This window comes from Rhincodon typus, chromosome 26 (genome assembly GCF_021869965.1).
Source record: "Rhincodon typus isolate 14 chromosome 26, sRhiTyp1.1, whole genome shotgun sequence".
NCBI lineage: Eukaryota > Metazoa > Chordata > Chondrichthyes > Orectolobiformes > Rhincodontidae > Rhincodon > Rhincodon typus.
In genome coordinates, this window is record NC_063357.1 from 10764312 (window position 1) to 10784975 (window position 20664).

Below are 20664 nucleotides of genomic sequence, written 5' to 3' on the forward strand. Positions count from 1 at the left end.
CAAGGTGTAGAGCTGGATGAACACAGCAGGCCAAGCAGCATCATAGGAGCAGGAAGGCTGACATTTTGGGCCTAGACCCTTCTTCAGAAATGGGGGAGGGGAAGGGGGTTCTGAAATAAATAGGGAGAGAGGGGGTGGTGGATAGAAGATGGATAGAGGAGAAGATAGGTGGAGAGGAGACAGACAGATCAGAGAGGCGGGGATGGAGCCAGTAAAGGTGAGTGTAGGTGGGGAGGTAGGGAGGAGATAGGTCAGTCCAGGGAGGACGCACAGGTCAAGGGGGCGGGATGAGGTTAATAGGTAGGAGATGGGGGTGGGGCTTGAGGTGGGAGGAGGGGATAGGTGGGAGGAAGGACAGGTTAGGGAGGCAGGGACAAGCTGGGCTGGTTTTGGGATGCGGTAGAGGGAGGGGAGATTTTGAAGCTTGTGAAGTCCACATTGATACCATTGGGCTGCAGGGTTCCCAAGCGGAATATCAGTTGCTGTTCCTGCAACCTTCGGGTGGCATCATTGTGGCACTGCAGGAGGCCCAGGATGGACATGTCATCTAAGGAATGGGAGGGGGAGTTGAAATGTTTCGCGACTGGGAGGAGCAGTTGTTTAGTGCGAACCGAGCGTAGGAGTTCTGCAAAGCGGCCCCCAAGCCTCCACTTGGTTTCCCCGATGTAGAGGAGGCCACAACGGGAACAGCGGATGCAGTATACCACATATTAGCAGATGTGCAGGTGAACATCTGCTTGATGTGGAAAGTCTTCTTGGGGCCTGGGATGGTGGTGAGGGGGAGGTGTAGGGGCAGGTGTAGCACTTCCTGCGGTTGCAGGGAAAAGTGCCAGGTGTGGTGGGGCTGGAGGGGAGTGTGGAGCGGACAAGGGAGTCACAGAGAGAGTGGTCCCTCCAGAAAGCAGATAAGGGTGGGGAGGGAAAAATGTCTTTGGTGGTGGGGTCGGATTGCAGATGGTGGAAGTGTCGGAGGATGATGCGTTGGATCCGGAGGTTGGTGGTGTGGTACGTAAGGACGAGGGGGATTCTTTTTTGGTTGTTATTGCAGGGAGGGCTTGTGAGGGATGAGTTGCGGGAAATGCGGGAGACAAGGTCGAGGGTGTTCTTGACCACTGAGGGGGGAAAGTTGCAGTCCTTGAAAAACGAGGATATCTGAGATGTACGGGAGTGGAATGCCTCATCCTTGGAGCAGATGCAGCAGAGGCGAAGGAATTGGGAATAGGGGATGGCAATTTTGCAGGAAGGTGGGTGGGAGGTGGTGTGTTCTAGGTAGCTGTGGGAGTCAGTCGGCTTGAAATGGATATCGGTTTCTAGGTGGTTGCCAGAGATGGAGACAGAGAGGTCCAGGAAGGAGAGAGAGGTATTAGAGATGGTCCAGGTGAACTTAAGGTTGGGGTGGAAGGTGTTGATGAAGTGATGAACTGTTTGAGCTCCTCCTGGGAGCACGAGGCGGCGCCGATAGTCATCAATGTAACGGAGGAAGAGGTGGGGTTTAGGGCCAGTGTAGGTACGGAAGAGGGATTGTTCCACGTAACCTGCAAAGAGGCAGGCATAGTTTGGGCCCATGCAGGTACCCATGGCCACCCCCTTTGTCTGTAGGAAGTGGGAGGAATTGAAAGAGAAGTTGTTGAGGGTGAGGACGAGTTCGGCTAAGCGGATGAGGGTGTCAGTGGAGCGGGACAGGAAGAAGCGGAGGGCCTTTAGGCCATCTGTATGGGGAATGCAGGTGTATAGGAATCGGACGTCCATGGTAAAGATGAGGCGTTGGGGTCCGGGGAATTGGAAGTTCTGCAGGAGGTGGAGGGCGTGGGTGGTGTCACTGACGTAGGTTTGTGTCAATAGATATTTTTAATCAACCTGTTCAACAATGTTATCACGCACCTCTGGAGCAGATGAGACTTAGACACAGGCCTCCTTGTCCAGTGGTAGGGATGCTACCACAGTGTCACAAGAGCCCTAAGTTTTCATTTATATATTACCATTTACAATCTTCAGATTACCTAAAGTGCTTTACAACCAATAAAGTGCCTTTATAATTGCAGCAGCCATTTTGCACGTAGCAAGAACCCACAAACAGCAATGTGATGATTATCAGATAAATCTGCTTTAGTTGGGTTGTTTGGGAGATAAATAATGACCTGGACACACCAGTGAGAGTGAACTCCTCCTTCTCTTCAAAAGATTGAAATCCATCTTTTATATCCACGACAAAAACAAAGTTGCTGGAAAAGCTCAGCAGGTCTGGCTGCATCTGTGAAGGGAAAAACAGAGTTAACGTTTCGGCCCAGTGACCCACTCGCTGGAGTGTTCTCCACTCACTAGAGTGGCACTTGAACCCGCAGCCTTCTGACTCAGACATCAACTGATGCAAGCTCAATATAACAACAAAATGCAGGAAAACGCAAAGTAGGCCAGGAAATATTTGTGGAGAAGGGGAAATAAGCAACAATTGTGAATGCTTGTAATCTAACTCTGAAGTTTAAAAAAAGGAAATGCCGGAGATATTTAAAAACCGAGAGAACTGCGGTTAACATTTTGGGTCCGGTGACGCTTCCTCAGAACTGAGTTTCAGTTCTGAGGAAGGGTCACCGGATCCGAAACGTTAACTCTTTATTTTCCTTCACAGATGCTGCCAGACCTGCTGGGCTTTTCCAGCAACTTTGTTTTTGGTGCTGGAGATATTTGTTGTATAAGGCAGTTGGCCTGTAAGAGTTAATTCTGAAATGTTTGTATATCTCTGCCCACTGAGATATATATAACGAGCTAGGTAGTTCTAGTTATCTGTTGTAGTTGTTCTGGTCTGCTCATTTTATCTGTACTGTTAGCAGTCATGGGACTTAGCTTTGCCTGTTACCAGTTTCTCTTACAAAGTGTGATATAGTCCAGTTTTAAACTAATGGAACCAGCTATCATAGCTAGTTTGTAATAAACTGCTACTTGTTACTCAAGTGCATGCCTCTTCTGATGAAGACTTAAGTGGTGAAGGATTAACCACTAGTGATACTATCAAGTATCTGTAGACTAGTAATACAAGAATAGTACCTTTGAGCCAAGAGACCTGGGTTCAAGTCCCACCTGCTCCAGAGCTTCGTAATTACATCTCTGAACAGTTTCATTTGAAAATAACTACAAGAAGGATTGCTAGCAGCATGTCCACCAAAAGTGAAGTCGTAACAGAACCAAATGCCAGTCGAGCACATCTCTAACATCTCAACTGGTTTGGCAGCAACTGTTAGGAGGGAGTAGCTGGCTTGCATGATGGGATGGGTAGAAATCCTGATCAACACACATTAATCTGCTACATCTCTATCACTAGTAGCAGTGTGGAGTTCCTGCAGCAGACATACTGCATCAGTTCAAGAAGATGAGTCACCGCCCTTTTCTCAAGGGAGCCCAGGTTTGGGCAATAAATATTTGCCTCGCAAGCAGCACCATTTCCTGGGAAAGCAGCAGTAAACTCAATGTTTTTGTTTCCTCTGACAGAAGGAGGACGTTGAGACTATTCCAGGATACCTCTCACTTCATCAGTCTGCAGAACATTTAACTCTGAAGTGGACCCCAAACCAGCTCATGAATGGGACTCTGGGAGATTCAGAGCTTGAAAAGAGGTAAAATGCATTTTTAATTTCCTATGATTTTTGTGTGAGTTTCATTATTGTGCGGGATGCTTATTCCCTACGTTTCCAGAAAGTCTCTCTTTATTTCAGAATTTCAACGTCCACAGTATTTTAATTTTTTCAAAGTTTATTCTGTATTTGTTCAATTTGTGTCAACAGCCAGTGTCACAGCAACTAACAACTTTCAGTGCACTCCATTCCTGAGAATTTTCTTGGGGACTTTCCCACTCATCTTGCTGGGTCAGTGTTCCTGTTGTATATCTTTGCTACAAGATCACATAATCACGATCTCATTAAAGAGAAATCTTCAGTTGCTCATGAAGGAATTCTGAATCACAAAGGAATTCTGAATCTGCAAGTGTCAAAAATTTTAAAATATTATTTTATTGGTCATTTTCAGTGTCTACTGGGATTACGCTTTAACTGTACCATTAAGTCAGATAGTCTGCATCCATTGCCACCAACAGCGTAAGTGTCTTTTCACTTTATACTTTCACATGGTCTTTTCTTGAGTGCCAATGTTCTAATAGTCAGGATGTAAACATGTTATGATTGCTAGTGACCTACGATTTCCTTACATGAGTGAGAAGCAAATATGACTTGAATGCTGTGGGGACATGGGTTCATATCCCATCGTGAACTAAGGGGCATAACCTCAAAATAAGGGGGAGTAGATTTAGGACTGAGTTGAGGAGGAACTTACACAACCCTTTGGGTGAAGATCTGTGGAATTCCCTACCCAGTGAAGCAGTTGATGCTACCTCTTTGAATGATTTTAAGACAAAAGTAGATTTTTGCACAGTAAGGGAATTAAAGGTTATGGTGAGTGCGCGGGTAAGCTGAGTGCACAAAAAAAATGATCTTATTGAATGAGTGGAGCAAGCTTGACGGACCAGATGGCCAACTCCTGCTCCTATTTCTTACGTTCGTGGTAGCTTGTGCAATTTAAATTCAATAATAAAAAGACACAATTCTGGCATTGGAAGCTAATCTCAGTACTGGTGACCTTGAAACTATCATCATTTGTTGTAAAAACCCAACTGATTCACTTTGGAAAAGGAAAATCCTAATTTTCGCTAATGTCCTTCAGGGAAGGAAATCTGCCATCCTCAGCTGGTCTGGCCTACATTTGACTCCAGACCCACAACAATGTGGTTGACTCTCAACTGTCCTCTGAAATGGTTGAGCAATGCACTCAGTTGTATCAATGGCTACGAAGTCTCAACAAAGAAATGGAACTGGACAGACCATCTGGTATTGACCCAGGCACCAGAAGAGACAATGGCAGAAACAACTCTGCCGAGCCTGCTTACTAAAATCTGGGGGCTAATGCCAAAATTGGGAGAGCTGTCTCACAGACTAGTCAAGCAACAGCCTGACACAGTCATACCTTCTAGACAATGTCCCAGATACCATCATCACCATCCCTGGATATGCCCTGTCCCACCAGAAGAACGGACCCAGCAGAGGTGGCTGCACAGTGGTATACAGTCAGGAGGGCGTTGCCCTGGAAATACTCAACATTGTCTCTAGAGTCTATGAAGTCTCACAGCTTCAGGTTTTACATGGGCAAGGATACCTCCTGCTGATTACCACATACCGTTGTCCCTTGGCTGATGAATCAGTACTCCACAATGGAGAACAACACTTGGAGGAATCACTGAGGGTGGTAAGGGTGCAAAATGTACTCTGGGTGGAGCATTTCAATGTCCAAGAGTGACTCAGCAACAGCGCTACTGATCGAGCTGGTCAGCTCCTGAAGGACAAAGCTGCTAGACTGGGTCTGCGGCAGGTGGTGAGGGAACTAACGAGAGGATAAACATATTTGACTTCATCCTTACCAGTCTGTGAGCTGCAGACGTATCTGTCTATGACAGTATCAATAAGAGTGACCACCGCACAATCCTTGTGGAGATGAAGTCCTGCCTTCACATTGAGAATACCCTCCATCATGTTGTGTGGCACTATCACTATGCTAAATGGGACACACTTCGAACAGATCTAGCTTCTTAAGACTGGGCACTCATGAGATGCAACCTCATGGTCTGGCATATCCCCCACTCAACCATTACCAGCAAGTCAGGGGATCAATCCTGGTTCAATGCAGAGTGCAGGAGGACGTGCCAGGAGCAACACCAGGCATACCCAAAAATGAGGTGTCAACCTGATGAAACTACCAAATTGGACTACCTGTTGCCAACGAGCATGCGCAGCAAGTGATAGACAGATCTAAGCAATCCCACAAGCAATGGATCAGATCTAAGCTCTGCAGTTCTGCCACATCCAGTCATGAATGCTGGTGGACAATTAAACAACTCACTGGAAGAGAGGCTCCAAAATATTCCCATCCTGAATGATGGAAGACCCCCAACACACCAGGCACATCCTGTACGCATAAAGCAGGACAAATCCAACCCAGCCAATTACCACCCTATCAGTCTACTCTCGATCATCAATAAAGTGATGGAAGGTGTCATCAACAGTGCTATCAAGCAGCACCTGCTCAGCAATAACCTGCTCAGTGATGCCCAGTTTAGGTTCCACCAGGGTCACTCAGCTCCTGACCTCATTGCAGCCTTGGTTCAAACATGATAAAAGAGCTGAATTCCAAAGGTGAAGTGAGTGACAGGCCTTGACATTAAGGCTGCATTCGACTGAGTGTGGCATCAAGGAGCCCTGGCAAAAATGGACATCGGGAGCCAACTGTCTTCTGGTTGAAGTCATACCTGGCACATAAGAAGATGGTTATAGTTGTTGGAGGTCAGTCATCTCAGCTCCAAGATATTTCTGCAGGAGTTCCTCAGAGTGGTGTCCTAGGCCCAAGTATCTTCAACTGCTTCATCCATGACCTTCCCTCCACCATAAGGTCAGAAGTGGGAATGTTCGCCGATGATTGATTGCACAATGATCAACCATATTTGTGACTCCTCAGATACTGCAGCAGTCCATGTTCAGATGCACCTAGATGTGGTTAATATCCAGGTGTGGGAACTGATATTCGCACCACACAAATGCCAGGCGATGACTGTCTTCAATAAGAGACTCTCTAACCACTGCCCCTTGACATTCAATGTCATTACGATCAATGGATCCCCCATTATCAACATCCTGGGAGCTATCATTGTTCAAGAACTCCCCACATAAACACATTGGCTACAAGAGCCAGTCAGAGGCCAAAAATACTGCGGCGAGTAACTTACTTCCTGACTCCCCAAAACCTATCTACAAGGCACAAGTCAGGAGTATGATGGAATACTTTTCACTTGCTTGAGTGGCTGCAGCTCCAAAGACACTAAAGAAGATTGACACCATCCAGGACAAAGCAGCCACTTGATTGGCACCACATCCACAAGCATCCACTCCCTCCACTGGTGCTCAGTAGCTGCTGTGTGTATCATCTACAAGATGCACTGCAGCAATACACCAAAGATCCTTAGACAGCACCTTCCAAAATAACAGCCACTTCCTTCTAGAAGGACTACGGCAGCTTTTACATGGGAACACTACCATCTGCAAGTTACCCTCCAAGTCACTCACCATCCTGACTTGTAATTTATTGTTGTTCCATCACTGTCTTCCCCCTAAGGGTGTTGTGGAAGGCATGTGAAGGAAGGCAGCTTGTTGCCACCTTTTTAATGGCAACTAGGGATGGGCAATAAATGCACGTCCATCCAGCTATGCACACATCCTGCAACTAAATTTTTAAAAAAATACACCGGCCTTTCCTGATCTGGCCCACGTGACTTCAAACCCACAGTAATTCGGTTGACTCTCAACTTCCCTCTGAAATGTTTTAACAAGCCACTCACTTCAAGAGCAGTTAGGGATGGACTGCAAATGCAGGCCTTGCCAGGGATGTCCACATTCCTTGACAGAGTTTAAAGAAATAACAAAATTGTAACTTTTTTGAATATGTAGTTAAATAGGTGCAAAACATGCAGTAACACAAACTCAAAGGGAACTTTAAATCTAAATTGCCTTAGTCAGGACAATTGTTATGTTTAAGCTTCATATGTATGTTGCATGTTACATCTAGAAATCAATGACTGGCTTTTAATGATGTACATTGTGTAACTTTATCATCCTAAGATGTAGTAGTCACAAATGGCCAAAGGGTTAATTGCTCAGTGATCGATGCATACATGCTTATATAGTTGGGTGATATCGTTATCTTATGAAAGTAAATTTTTTTTTTTCAGCTGACAGTGGAGGTACTCTTGTGTTGGTCAGTCAGGATGGAATCCAAAGACCTCCACTTCACTTCCCCCAGGGTGGTCACTTGTTAGCCTTTCTCTCCTGCCTTGAAAATGGACTGTTACCACGAGGACAGCTTGATCCCCCACTTTGGTCACAGCGAGGAAAGGTGAGTGAATAAAGCTACACAGTTCCAAACCACGTGGTGAAGCCTGAAGCCAGGCACAGATCATTTCCTTGATGACAGGTTTATTCACAAGGTGCAGCATTGCATACATTAACCCAGTGTCCCAGCATATGACAGTTAAATTAAAATGTCATTCATGGGGAAGATCATGCACTCCTGTTCCTGCAGTTCCCACTGGTCATGGAAGGCTTTAAGCATACCAAATATGTCTTTATACTCTTCTGAAAGATCAGATTAACTCCAATAATCATTTGTCAGCCTTAAAGGTGTATTGTATTTAAAACAATCCAAATTCCAAAGGAAACCGAACAGATTTAAAATAAAGTGCCATATTGGAATGAAATCGTGCCCTCCTGCCCCTGTGAACATAACAAATAGAAGCAAGAATAGGCTGTTGTTGACTTGCTCACTGAGCTGGTAAGTTTGTTCACAAACGTTTCGTCATCGTGCTAGGTAACATCATCAGTGCGCCTTCAGTGAAGCTTAGATGTTCTGTCCTGCTCGCTATTTGTGTCTTGGTTTGTTGGGGTGGGTGGCATCACTTTCAGATTTGTTTCTTAGTGGTTGGTATATGGGGTCCAGCTCTCTACGTGTTTGCTAATGGAGTTCCGGTTTGAATGCCAGGCCTCTAGGAATTCTTGTGCGTGTCTTTGCTTGGCTTGTCCTAGGATCGCTACATTTTCCCAGTCAAATTAGTGTCCCTCTTTGTCCATGTGTATTGAAAAGAGTGATAGTTGGTCATGTCTCCTGTTAGCTAGATGGTGCTCATGAGTCCTGATGGCTAATTTCCTTCCAGTTTGCCCTATGTAATGTTTTTGTCAGTCATTGCATGTTATCTTGTAAATAACTTTGGTTCTGTTCGTTTTGGTTGTCGATCCCTTGTTCTCATTAGGAGCTGTCGTAGTGTAGCTGTGGGTTTGTGGGCTACCATGATTCCTAGGGGGCGGAATAATCTGGTGGTCATTTCAGTTATGTCTTTAATGTATGGAAGGGTGACTAGTATCTCTGGACGTGTTGTGCCTTCCTGTTGCGGTCTGTTGTGTAGGTATCAATGGACTACGCTTTTTGGGTCACCATAGTTTCTAAAGACGCTGTACGGGTATTCTTGCTTGGCTTTGCGTAGCTCCGGGGTGCTGCCATGTGTTGCAGCTTGCTTGAACAGTGTTTTGATGCAGCTCATTTTGTGGGTTTTGGGATGATTGCTATTGTAGTTGAGTACCTGATCTGTATGGGCAGCCTTCCTGTGTATGCTGGTCTGAAGCTCACTGTTGGCCATGTGTTCAACCATTACATCCAGGAAGAGAAGCCTGCTGTTGTTCTCCTCTTTCCTGGTGAATTTATGCCAGTGAGGATATTGTTAATGAGTAGATAGGTTTCTTCCAGTTTAGTGTGTTTGATAATCACAAAGGTGTCATCCACATAGCAGATCCATGGTTTTAGTTGGATGGTGGGAAGTGCTGTCTGTTCCAGTCTTTGCATTACGGCTTCCGCTATTAATCCTGATAACGGTAATTCCGTGGGTGTTCTGTTGCTTTATCCGTATATCTTGCTGTTGAGGGTGAAATGGGTTGTGAGGCACAGATCCAGTAGTTTAATGGTGCTGTCTTTGATAATGGTGTTGGTGTTGTTGGGTGTTGATATCCCTGGTCTGTCTAGTAGCGAGGCTGGTGTTTCTTTAGCTAAGGGGATGTTTATGGAGGTAAATAGTTCAGAAGCACAGCAAAGGAGACCATGATCTCATCCTCATCTATTCTGGTGTCCTTGATTTTGAAGAATTCTTGGGTGGAGTGGATTGAGTGGTTTGAACCATCTACTTAGTGTTTCAGTCTCCTTTGTAGTTCTTTGGCTAGGTTTTTTTATTCATGCACGGGATAAGGGCATCACTGGCTAGGCAGCATTTATTGCCCAGAGGGCAGTTGAGAGTCAACCACATTTCTGACAGTCTGGAGTCACATGTAGGCCAGACCAGGTAAGGGTAGCAGTTTGCTTCCCTAAAGGGCATTAGTGAACCAGATGGGATTTTCCAACAATCAACAATGGATTCATGGTCATCATTAGACTCTTAATTCCAGATATTTATTGAATTCAAATTCCATCATCTGTCATGGCAGGAATGCAATCCCAGGTCCTCAGAACATTATCGGATGTCTGGATTAATAGTCCAGTGATAATACCAGTAGGCCATCGTCTCCCCATATGTATCCCATCTGTATGTTGGTGTACCTGGCAGTGAGACAATGGGTCTGAGGGGGACCTCCAGCTTGTGTACCTTAGGGAGTCCATAGAAGCGGGGTATGTGTAACGCTATTTACAAGATACCACGCACAGACTGCCAAAAACGTTACACAGGGCAGACCGGAAGAAAACTAGCCGTCAGGATTCATAATCACCAGCTAGCTACCAAGCGACATGACCAACCATCACTCATTTCAATATGCATGGACAAAGAGGGACACCAATTCGACTGGGACAACATAGCCATCCTAGGACAAGCCAAGCAAAGGCATGCACGAGAATTTCTAGATGCCTGGCGCTCAAACTGGAACTCCATTAACAAACATGTAGAGCTGGACCCCATATACCAACCACAAATCTGGAAGTGATTCCACCCAGCCTAATAAACCAAGACACACAAATAGCGAGTGGGACTGAACACCTAAGCTTCACTGGAGGCGCACTGATGATGTTGCCTAGCATGGTGACTCGACGTTTGCGAATAAATTTACCAGCTTAGCAAGCAAGTCAACAACCCGAGCTACAAATCTAACTCAAAAACCTTGCACAAGAATAGGCCCTTCAGCCCCTCGTGCCTGCCCCTGCCATTCAACAAGATCATGCTGTGGTGTCTATTGGTTGCATAAGGGCTCGAGGGTGCCCAGGACAGTATTTCTTTATACTATTAAGAATGCTAATTAAACCAAATAACCAAATTTAAAAGCTAATATATTAGAGCCTTGTAACATTGTGGTAAGTCTCCCTATCTATGTGCCATAATATCCAAATTCAAATCCCACCTCAGATATGATGGCAACAGAAGTGTGCCATAGCATGTCCAGTTAGGCTGATTTTTGAAAAGATTGAAGCACGTATTAGGAGAACCTTTTAATTTAATTGATTTCAATTTCAAAAGAGTATAAAGACAGTCTGATCACAGGGGCTGGAAGCATCATTTTTCTGAGCAATGATATTTTGTTTTAATTTTGATAAGTTCCCATTATCTTGGCAAGTGGAATATACTGTGGTTTGCACTTTGGCAGGAATATTAGAGGAGCTGAATATTATTTAAATGGAGAAAGACTGCACAGAGCTATAGAACTGAGGAATTTGGAAGTCCTAGCCCATGGGTAATAGGAAAGGCAAATGGAATGTTGGCCATTATCTCAAAGGGAATAGAGTATAAAAAATAGGAAGGTATTGCTAAAACTCTATAAGCACTAATCAACCCACAGCTGGAAAACTGTGAACCGTTTTAGGCCCTTGTGTAAGGAAAGATATACTGAGCATTGGAAACAGTACAGATAAGGTTCACTCAGCTGATACCAGGTATGGAGGCACTGGCTTATGAACAGAAGTTGCATAAGTTAGAATATAGAAGAATGAGAGTTGGCCTAATTGAAACATGCAGGATTCTTAGGGCAGCTGACAGGGTAGATGCAGCAAGATTGATTTGCCTTGTTGAAGAGCCTAGGGCCAGAGGACATAATCTTGGAATAAGGTGACACGTATTTAAGACAGATGAGGAATTTCCTCTGAGCGTAGTGAATCTGGTAGGAATTCTTCACTACAGGGGCTACAAGTGTCATTAAATAGGCTAAGATAGACAGATTTTTAATCAGGTGAGGCAATCAATGATTATAGGGAGAAGGCAGGAAAGTAGATTCTAGGATTATCACATCAGCCATGATCTCACTGAATGGTTGAGTTGACTCAATGGGCTGAATTACCTGCTTCTGCAGCTTTTTCTTCGGATCTTACAAGTAAGTTTCCACTGATCGCTTGACTTTTTGTTACAGTGCTCCTCCAGGGGCTTTCTAAACTGTTTTTTCTCAATTAAAACAGTAGCAAGAGCTTGGGTGTTGCACATAGCAGTCCTGTAAAGCTGAGAGTACATTGGCTGCTATGTTTCCTCCATTACAACAGTGATTACACTTCTAAAGTCCTTAATTGTCCATAATGCACTTTTGAAACATCCAGCAGTTGTAAAGGGTGGTATATAAGTACACGTCTTATTTATTTCATCTGATTCATGAGTAGTATGATGCTTAGGCAAACTTCGTAGCTAGCAACACAACTAACTGCTGTACATCCCAAACACCAAGGGCAAGGTATTTCCGAAACTACGGAAAAGAAACAGCAGAGCCAAATCCATGGATCCAGAAGAACAGCCAGATGAAGAAATAACTACAGATTATGTATTCAGAATAATTTATCCTGGACAGAAGAATGACTATGGTGAGTTTTTGTTCATTATTGCTGTTGTGTTATCTGCTGAATCTCAGATTATTGCTGAAGTTTAATGTTATTGCTCCATTCTTGACACTCCTGGTTCACTGAAGTGCAAATATTTCTTGATTTTGGTAGACGTTCATTTGCTGATTTATTGTTGCCTTAATCTGGAATTACTGGACAGTAAGGGACATGAGATCTCTCACCATCAAGTTTGTATTCAATTTGAATGAGAATGAGAACCAGGTGAAATCTCCTAAGAGCTACGTCAATTGAAATCATGTGCCCAGGCAGCTTTAACTCACCACTCATCCTGTGTACCCAGTGGGATTTTCTATCATGCAGGGACAAGGCAGGCAATCTGTGGCCATTTTACCAGCTGGAGACAAATCTCCTTCGGACTGAATTAGTGGGTGATTTTCTTTTATAGACTTTATATTCGAGTACATGTTTTGATTGGGATTCAGTCAACGCCATTGACTCTAAGAGGAATTAAACCTGTCCTACACTACTTCAGATTTTTAAGTTATTGTTTGGGATGAGCATAAACTGTAGTGTGTATGTATAAATGTTTGCATGTGGTATGTATATGCACGAGAGGAAGTGGAGAGATGGAAGCTAGAATATGGATTAAAAAGGTTCTAAGTGTCTCTCCGCTTCAAAAAGAAAGCCTCACCATTTAAGTGCAGAATATTGAGGTGAGTGTTGTAGAAATCATGGAAAGTTGATAACATAGAAGGAGACCAATTTGCCCATTGTGTTAAATCAATAAAAAACAACACTGCCTAAACCTACCTTCCTGATCTGGTCACTAGCCCTGCAGTGGCTTATCTGGAATTGATGCATCCTGTGTAGAGATAATTAACTCCCATAAAAAACCTTGAGAGCACAAGTCTTAAATTTTGAAAAGTAAAAATCTGTTAGTACCTTTGGTTAGTCTTGGTCCCAAGGAGTTAGCATTGACAGTGGGGAATTCACCACTCGACCTCCAGTTTTGTTTAGTTTTTTTGCAAACTAGAGGACAATCTCTGCCCAAGCCTTCAGTACAAACTTCCTCAGGCAACATGGGTACACACTGATGAAAGGTCCTGACCCGAAACGTTGACTCTCCTGCTCCTCTGATGCTGCCTGACCAGCTGTGTTCCTCCAGCTCCACACTCTATTGACTGTGACTCCAGCATTGCAGTTCTTGTTATCTCCACGGGTATGTACTAGTTGGTCTGCGATTGTGATTGGGCCATGATCAATCAGTCAGAGCAAAGAGATGACCAAAAGATGGGACAAAGGAAGAACCACAATATCTTGCTTCCTGTTAGATCATAGACATTATTTCTGATGGTTCATTTTTATCAGAGTGGTTGCACCAACAGCATGTCACCTGATCTAACATCAATTGTAGCTAAGCCCCAGGTCTCTCTCAAACTCTGCATTTCAGCTCATTGGGGGTTGGGAGGTGAGGGTCATTCGAGATGTTAAAGTGTGACTTAAACCCAGAAACAATGTACTCAATTTGCAGGGAATAACTACATCAAGCAAGACACAGATTCATTCCTTTTCAAGGCCAATTGGTTGATTCATCAATTCATGAACCATCTGTCAAGACTTCTGACAATTATGGAAGCCTTATAAAATTCCCTTATAAATACTGTCAAAAGATAATGAATTTTCCTTGTTTTGGGATTCACATTTAATACATGCAGCACTGGCAAGTTACACCTCCCAGTTAAGCTGCAAAGACTCCTTTTAAATAGCATCGCTATCAGCCAAGATCCCATCGCTGTATCCCTTGCAACATTGGACAAGCATTCAATTAATATGCAAAAACAATGTAGAAACTTCAGCTTTTGACTTTCTTCCTGCATTTACTTGATGAAGCAGAAAATTCCACACCTAATTCCTGCAATTTTTAGTGAGCAGTCAAATTTTTAGCTCAAGAAAGGAAGTGTATTTGTACTTGTTCCATCCCAGACAATTTTTTTTGTGCCACCCCAGTTTTTCCAGATCTTCCTTTTATTGCAGTGATAGATCTTTCTCAACAACTGTCCTAGACAGAACCAAATCACCTCCATCCTCTTGTATCTACTTTGTGGCCTTATGATATAAGACTTGATAGTGAGTGCTATCCAACTCTGGAAGGTATCACAACCAAGCTGATGATGTTCACAGATGCTCCATTCCAGTCAGAATTACCATGTGTTGATCAGGGGAACTATTTTAGCTTGCTTAATACAGACATTGAGGCCAGCTGTAAAGGTACCATGAGTGAGACCAGCTACTGGGCACAGATTTTGGATTGATATGTGAATATTAAATGTGACCTTACTGAGGTGCAAGTTCCTCTTTATAAATTCCCTTTTGGGAAGGAAGGATAATAATTAATGAAGAAAATGTCTATGCATGTGTTCATATTTGTGAATGTGTTGAGATTGATCCCTTCTAAATATCTTGCCAAAATTGGATAGAAATGCATTGTCTAACTGCAGTGCATTACAAATTTTAAGGTGCAAGAATATACTAATTAAAACAGGTCAATGCAGAATTGATGCTGGTTGTAAAAGTTACAGCACAAATTTTGGCCTGTTTTTAGCTATCAGGAGCAGTGTATAAGTGAACTGTGCAGTGAAGGTATGCTCCTCATCAGCCCTTTCAATCTTTTCTTTGAGCAGTAACTATTAACTACCACCACTTAGCTGCCAGCCGATCGGTCTCTGTCGAGGATGATGAGGAAGACGAGGATAGGCTACATGAAATGATTTCTATGATCTTCTCACGGAACCTCACAGCTCCTAAAATGATGAAAGGTGTTTATGCAGTTTGGCCTAATCACACTTGAAGTGATATGCAAGATAATGCAGCGCACCATACAGAGTCTCATCTCAAGGTTCAACAGTGTTGGCATTACCAATGTTAAAACTATTGAAATTCTTTTGACCCATTTGAGCCTTTGTACACTGATTTTTCTTTTCTCTCCTAAAGCTCATTTTCATTTCCCTTTTAGACTAACGGCTCCACTAATGATTCAGTGAGTTTAACCAGTGACCAGCAGAAGTATACACAGCAAGAAAAACCTAAGCTCTGATGGGTCAGAATTAGATGAGCATTTGTAGTGTTCCTGCCCTTGGCCTTATCAGCACTTTTTGTTTCAAGGCTAGCACAATTATTCCCTAATTGCTATCCAGTGACCTTTGCTAGAACTATCTGGCTACAACAACAACATCTTGTATTTCTGTAGCATCTTTCCCTTTGTTGAAATGCCCCAAAGTCCTTCACTGAAATGTGAACAGAAAATTTGACACGAGACCACAAAAAGATGTTATAAGGACAGGTGACTAAAAGTTTGGTCAAGACAGTGAGAACAGCACCACGGTGGATCTGAGATGATCTGGAAAATCACACTTGCTGTCTAGGCTCAGGTGCTTGTAGATGCAAATGGGTGAAAGAACAAAGAGGGTGGCTGACTTTTCAGGTTATTACCCAAGCAAGAGATCAATATCTTTGAGAGAGGAGCGAATTGTCAAGAAAAAAGAAAGAACATCATTTTCACATGATGTTGACTGAAATATTACACTTCAACAGTTTTAAAAAATGCTAAGTCTAAGCCAGAGTGAATAACTATATTCTACAGTCAGTAACTTATTAAGAAAAAGTTCCATCATTCTAGTTCTATTATTCAGTACTAATTTATTTACTTGTGCCATCTTTGAGCACTTAATCACACTGCACCTATGTTTGAATGTAACTAAATTGTTGGGATGTTCTAAGCCATTTCAGAAGTGGATGTGAATTTAATTGTTAATATTCCTGTGTTTCTTTCCCCACCACCTCCATTACAAACTCTACATTGATCTCAGCAACCTTCAATTCCACACAAAGCAAGGGCTGAATTCTTCTTAACTAATGCCCGATATGTGTAACACACGCATGAATCCACATTTTTAATATCCTCTTTCAGATAGGACACATGAATTTTACATAAGCACCAGCACAATGTGACTTTACTTTGTCAGTGTTCCACCGATACAGTTTGAAGGAGGAGGGTGGAGGTGGGCGTTAGGGGTAGCTCATTTACAGGTGCCGACGTACCACTACATTCTTAGATACACTGTTGATGGTTTGAAGGTAATGACAACACTGTTGTTTCCCATTTGCTCGCCGTTGCTTTTAGTTTTTTGCAACATGCTTGAACTGTGCATGTGGCCAATAAACAAAAGTCCTCAATAACTAATGCTGTTCACTGTAATTCTTCACCAAGTGATTTTTCCATTTTGGTTTCTCAGTTTATCAGGCAACCTTTCATCGGGTTTCATTTTTGTCTTTAGGTTCTGTGAGGTTCTGATTTCACCAGGTTCTTATCACACCTTCCACAAACAAAAAAAAACAAAAAAATTAAAATCCTATAAATTCTGATGCAATGCGCAGTGAAATTTTTTTGTAACTCAACCAATGAGAAGCTGCAGTAAATGATACGTCGGCCAACTGCTTCCTGAAGAATTAAGGTGAAGAGCATTTCTTTTAGTTACGATTTTATTTTTAAAATATTTTTATAGTTTTTTTTTAATTTGCTCAGCTCCCAGCCTGTCTGCATTGCCTTGCTACAAAGGACTAAGTTAATCACACCTGGCATTGCGTTGATCCCTTCTCTTCCATTATGCTTGTTTCGACCCCCTTTCATTTATGGTTTATTTATCCTTTGCTGCTAGATTTAGTTACCTGGTTGCATGTGGATTTTTATTGTTACATGCTCTCCTTTTGTGTGGGAGAAAATAGCAAATATTCAAGAGTGGTCCCAAGGCAGTCATCTAATAAAGAGTTCAGATGGCATCCCAGTGACTGTGAACTGCGAGCATGTTATAATTGCCCTCTGAACTCCTGAAATTAGAATACCCCCTTGTAATCACTCCAAGATGTTTGTTTACTTTTATATATTGTAAATGTGACAGGATGGTTTTAACTCAAATTCTGGTCTATATGTTTTATTTGTCAAGTGCGCTCAATATTGTCGATGCATGTTGAAATTCTCACTAAAAATCCATGGATGTTAAATTGTCAAAACTAGTTTAATCATATTGGAGTTGATTACCATGAAATTCTATGTCCTGCATATATTATGGACAAGAATATGGAAAGACTCCAATTTTACTTCATGTCAATGATGAATCTAGCTGCTTTGAACTAGTGTCACTAACGCATGTTCTATGTACAACAGTTAAAAGCTTTACGCTTTAAAAATGCAGCAAAAACACGTCATTGCTATAATTTTTTTAACCTTTTCTTTTTGGTTTCAGCATCATAAATAATTGCATCTGTAAAATGCCTGCGGAAATGTGATTAGTACAGGCTCTTAAGCTCTGGATCCATCCAGTCCCATTTAGATATTGCAAATTTAATAAAAAGAAAGATTGCAATTCTACTATATGCAGTTTAGCTTTGTGCAGTGTCTCATGAGAATTTCAGCAATTTAGCCATTTCTGACATATTTTCATGGTCGTCTGGTGTCTGAATTGTAAGATTTCAGTCATCCCATTGATTAAAAGATTTTTCCAAGTCCTCCTCTGCCTATACTTGTTGACTCATGTTATGCCATGTTTCCAAACTTGCAGCCAAATCTCTGGTGCAAGAGGTACGTGCAACCTGAGATATTTGACAGTGACAAGCTATTCAACAATGGAGATCATCAGCTGGTCCAGATTCTGTCCTTGTTCAATAGCTACACATGCATATCTAGCAGAGGTGACTAGACAGTAATCAGGAATGGGCAGCTTTTGTGATTCCATCATACCAAACAGAATGCCTACAGACTCTTAGTAAGGTTCTGTCATTGTGATGGATGTGACATACAGTATTTAAATTGCAGCAGGGACTGCAATGAATGACTCAGTTTTATGCTAGAAAACACAAAGCAATGTAGATGCTATAAATCTGAACAACTGAAAACATTCACTGGTCGGGCAGCATCTGCATTTGGGGGATGGCAAGAGTTAACATTTGATATCAAATTTAATCCTAATTTCCTCCCTGTATAGATGTCCTCTAACCAGCTGTGGGTTTTCAGTATTTGCTATGTTTACTTTTGCACTTGAGCTTATTTACTTCAGACAAACATCCAAGAGCCAAAAACCCTGATTACGTTAAAAAGCAAAACTTGGCCACAGAATTGTAGGTGCACAAGAAACTTGGCTCTGTGATTCTGTGACCAGGATAAGGAACCGAGTTCAGTTATGTAGACATGAGAGGTGATGGACAATGCACAGAATTTTCAGAATCAAAACAAAATGAGCGTAAATGAGAATAAAAGCAGCACAATTTTGTTTTAATTACTGGGGCCAGATAATATGCTGTGTTCAAATCAAGAATCCAGACATAAAGGGGAGAAGGCCCTTTCTCATTTAGCTGTTACATGGAGTCGTCTGTCAAATGAGGTCTGGCAACCAATTTGAAATGCTGTGTGGTGATTTAATTGATTTTTAACTAGCTAAATTATCCAAGCTTTAGTCCCTGTCGGACTGGTATGGGAAAGATCAGATAGCATTCTCACTCCTGATCACTGTTGAGCAGACCCCTGAAATCGTGAATATTTCCCCTCGTAGTAATAAGCTTACCAGCTTTCACTGTTTGTGCTTTGGACAAATGCTAAAAGCTGCTAGCATCTATGCCATCATACTGTTTTTCCAATGTGAACAATGCTTGCAGCATAAACAAAGGAATACACCTGGGAGAGGAAGAGCAAATTACTGAACTCCAGAATGTCCCATCACAATCTCTTATTTCATGGGATGGGAATGTGGGCGTCAGCATTTTGTCAACCATTCCTAATACCCTGAAGAATGTGCTGGTGAGCCCATTCTTCAAATAATCCATCTGATGTGGGTACACCCACAGTGCTGTTAGGAAGGGAGTTCCAGGATTTGGCCCAGTGATAGTGAAGGTGTGGTGATACAGTTCCAGGATAGCGTGTAGAGATCTTGCAGATGGAAATGTTCCCATGCATCTAGATGATAGAGGTCATGGATTTGGAGTGTTGTCAAAAGTGTCTTGACCAGTTGCTATAGTGCATCTTGTAGATGATGCACACTGCTACCATTCTGCAATGGTGCCAGAGGAAGTTGTGTTTAAGGTGTTAGATGGAATTGCAATAAATACACTCCATTGTGCTGAACTGTGTCAAGCTTCTTGATTGTTTGTTGGAGTTGCACTCATCCAGACAAGCAGAGATTATTCTGTTGCACTCCTGACTTGCATCTTGTAGATGGTGGAAAAGCTTTGAGGAATGAGTTGTTCACTGAAGAATTCCCAGTATGAATAGTATCTGGCAGTGGTGACTGGACTAGAATCAGAAGCAGAAGAAACCCTTTCTTATTTTAGTGTCTCCTCCAATTCAGACCAAGACCACTGAGATTAACTCCGTCACTGAAGATGCTGCTAGAGTAAGATTCACAAACTGACCAGGAAACAAACTTGAGCCTTTTCTCCTATGTTATTTGACATTCTTGCCTTCCAGTTTCTTTGTGGGCTACTAACAAGTCCCCACGTAGACCACCTTGGAGATTCAATTCTAGCTGAACTGAAATCTGGCATGAATCCCTCATTAAGATCCAGTCGTTCATCACCTAATTATAGAAGTGATGCTGAGTAAACTGAACACCCCACCCCTTACCTGATATGGGACGCAAGGAAGCGTGCAATTTGACTGGTGCATGAGGACCATATGGAGATTAGAAAAGAAGGTCTAATTTGAATGACCCCCTCATTGAGACACTGGATGGAATTTTCTTCTTCCACAGGTAGCAAACTTGGAGTGGGAAAGGTGTTTTAAGAGCACGGGGTGATGATGCATCCAAACCTCCCCACCTTCCTGCCTCCTCCAGAATTGTTTTCAGCTGGAAGGCCCATTATCAACCCTCCCAACATGTCACTAATTGCGGTCTTTAGGTGACCAATTACAGTCTTCAGCCTGTCACCTCTAGGATTAACCCAGCTGTTGGATAGCTACTAACCTACACACAGTATGTTACCTTGGGGCAGGGATTGTAAGTGCCCCTGATCAATAGCCATCAAGGCCTGATCAGGAATTGGACATCAGCAGGGAAGGTATCAGACAGCAGTCACCGCCTACCCTTGCTTCTGAAATGCAACCCCCCAACTTCCTTTCTCCATGACTCCTTACCTCCGAACCCATCTCCCTCTTTCTGCCCCACTCCCCCCACCCCGAACCCCCCCCCA

The 20664-nt window shown here is 42.8% G+C and overlaps 1 protein-coding gene across 1 annotated transcript in view; it reads left to right on the plus strand.

Annotated features, from left to right (window-relative positions):
- LOC109915233 (small G protein signaling modulator 2-like) overlaps positions 1-20664 on the plus strand; it is a 51883-nt gene that overhangs the window by 3909 nt on the left and 27310 nt on the right. The window contains exons 2-5 of the mRNA XM_048612345.1: positions 3484-3608; positions 4018-4085; positions 7817-7980; positions 12318-12450. Of these exons, the coding sequence (XP_048468302.1) occupies positions 3484-3608; positions 4018-4085; positions 7817-7980; positions 12318-12450 (490 nt within the window). The remainder of the gene's footprint in view (positions 1-3483; positions 3609-4017; positions 4086-7816; positions 7981-12317; positions 12451-20664) is intronic.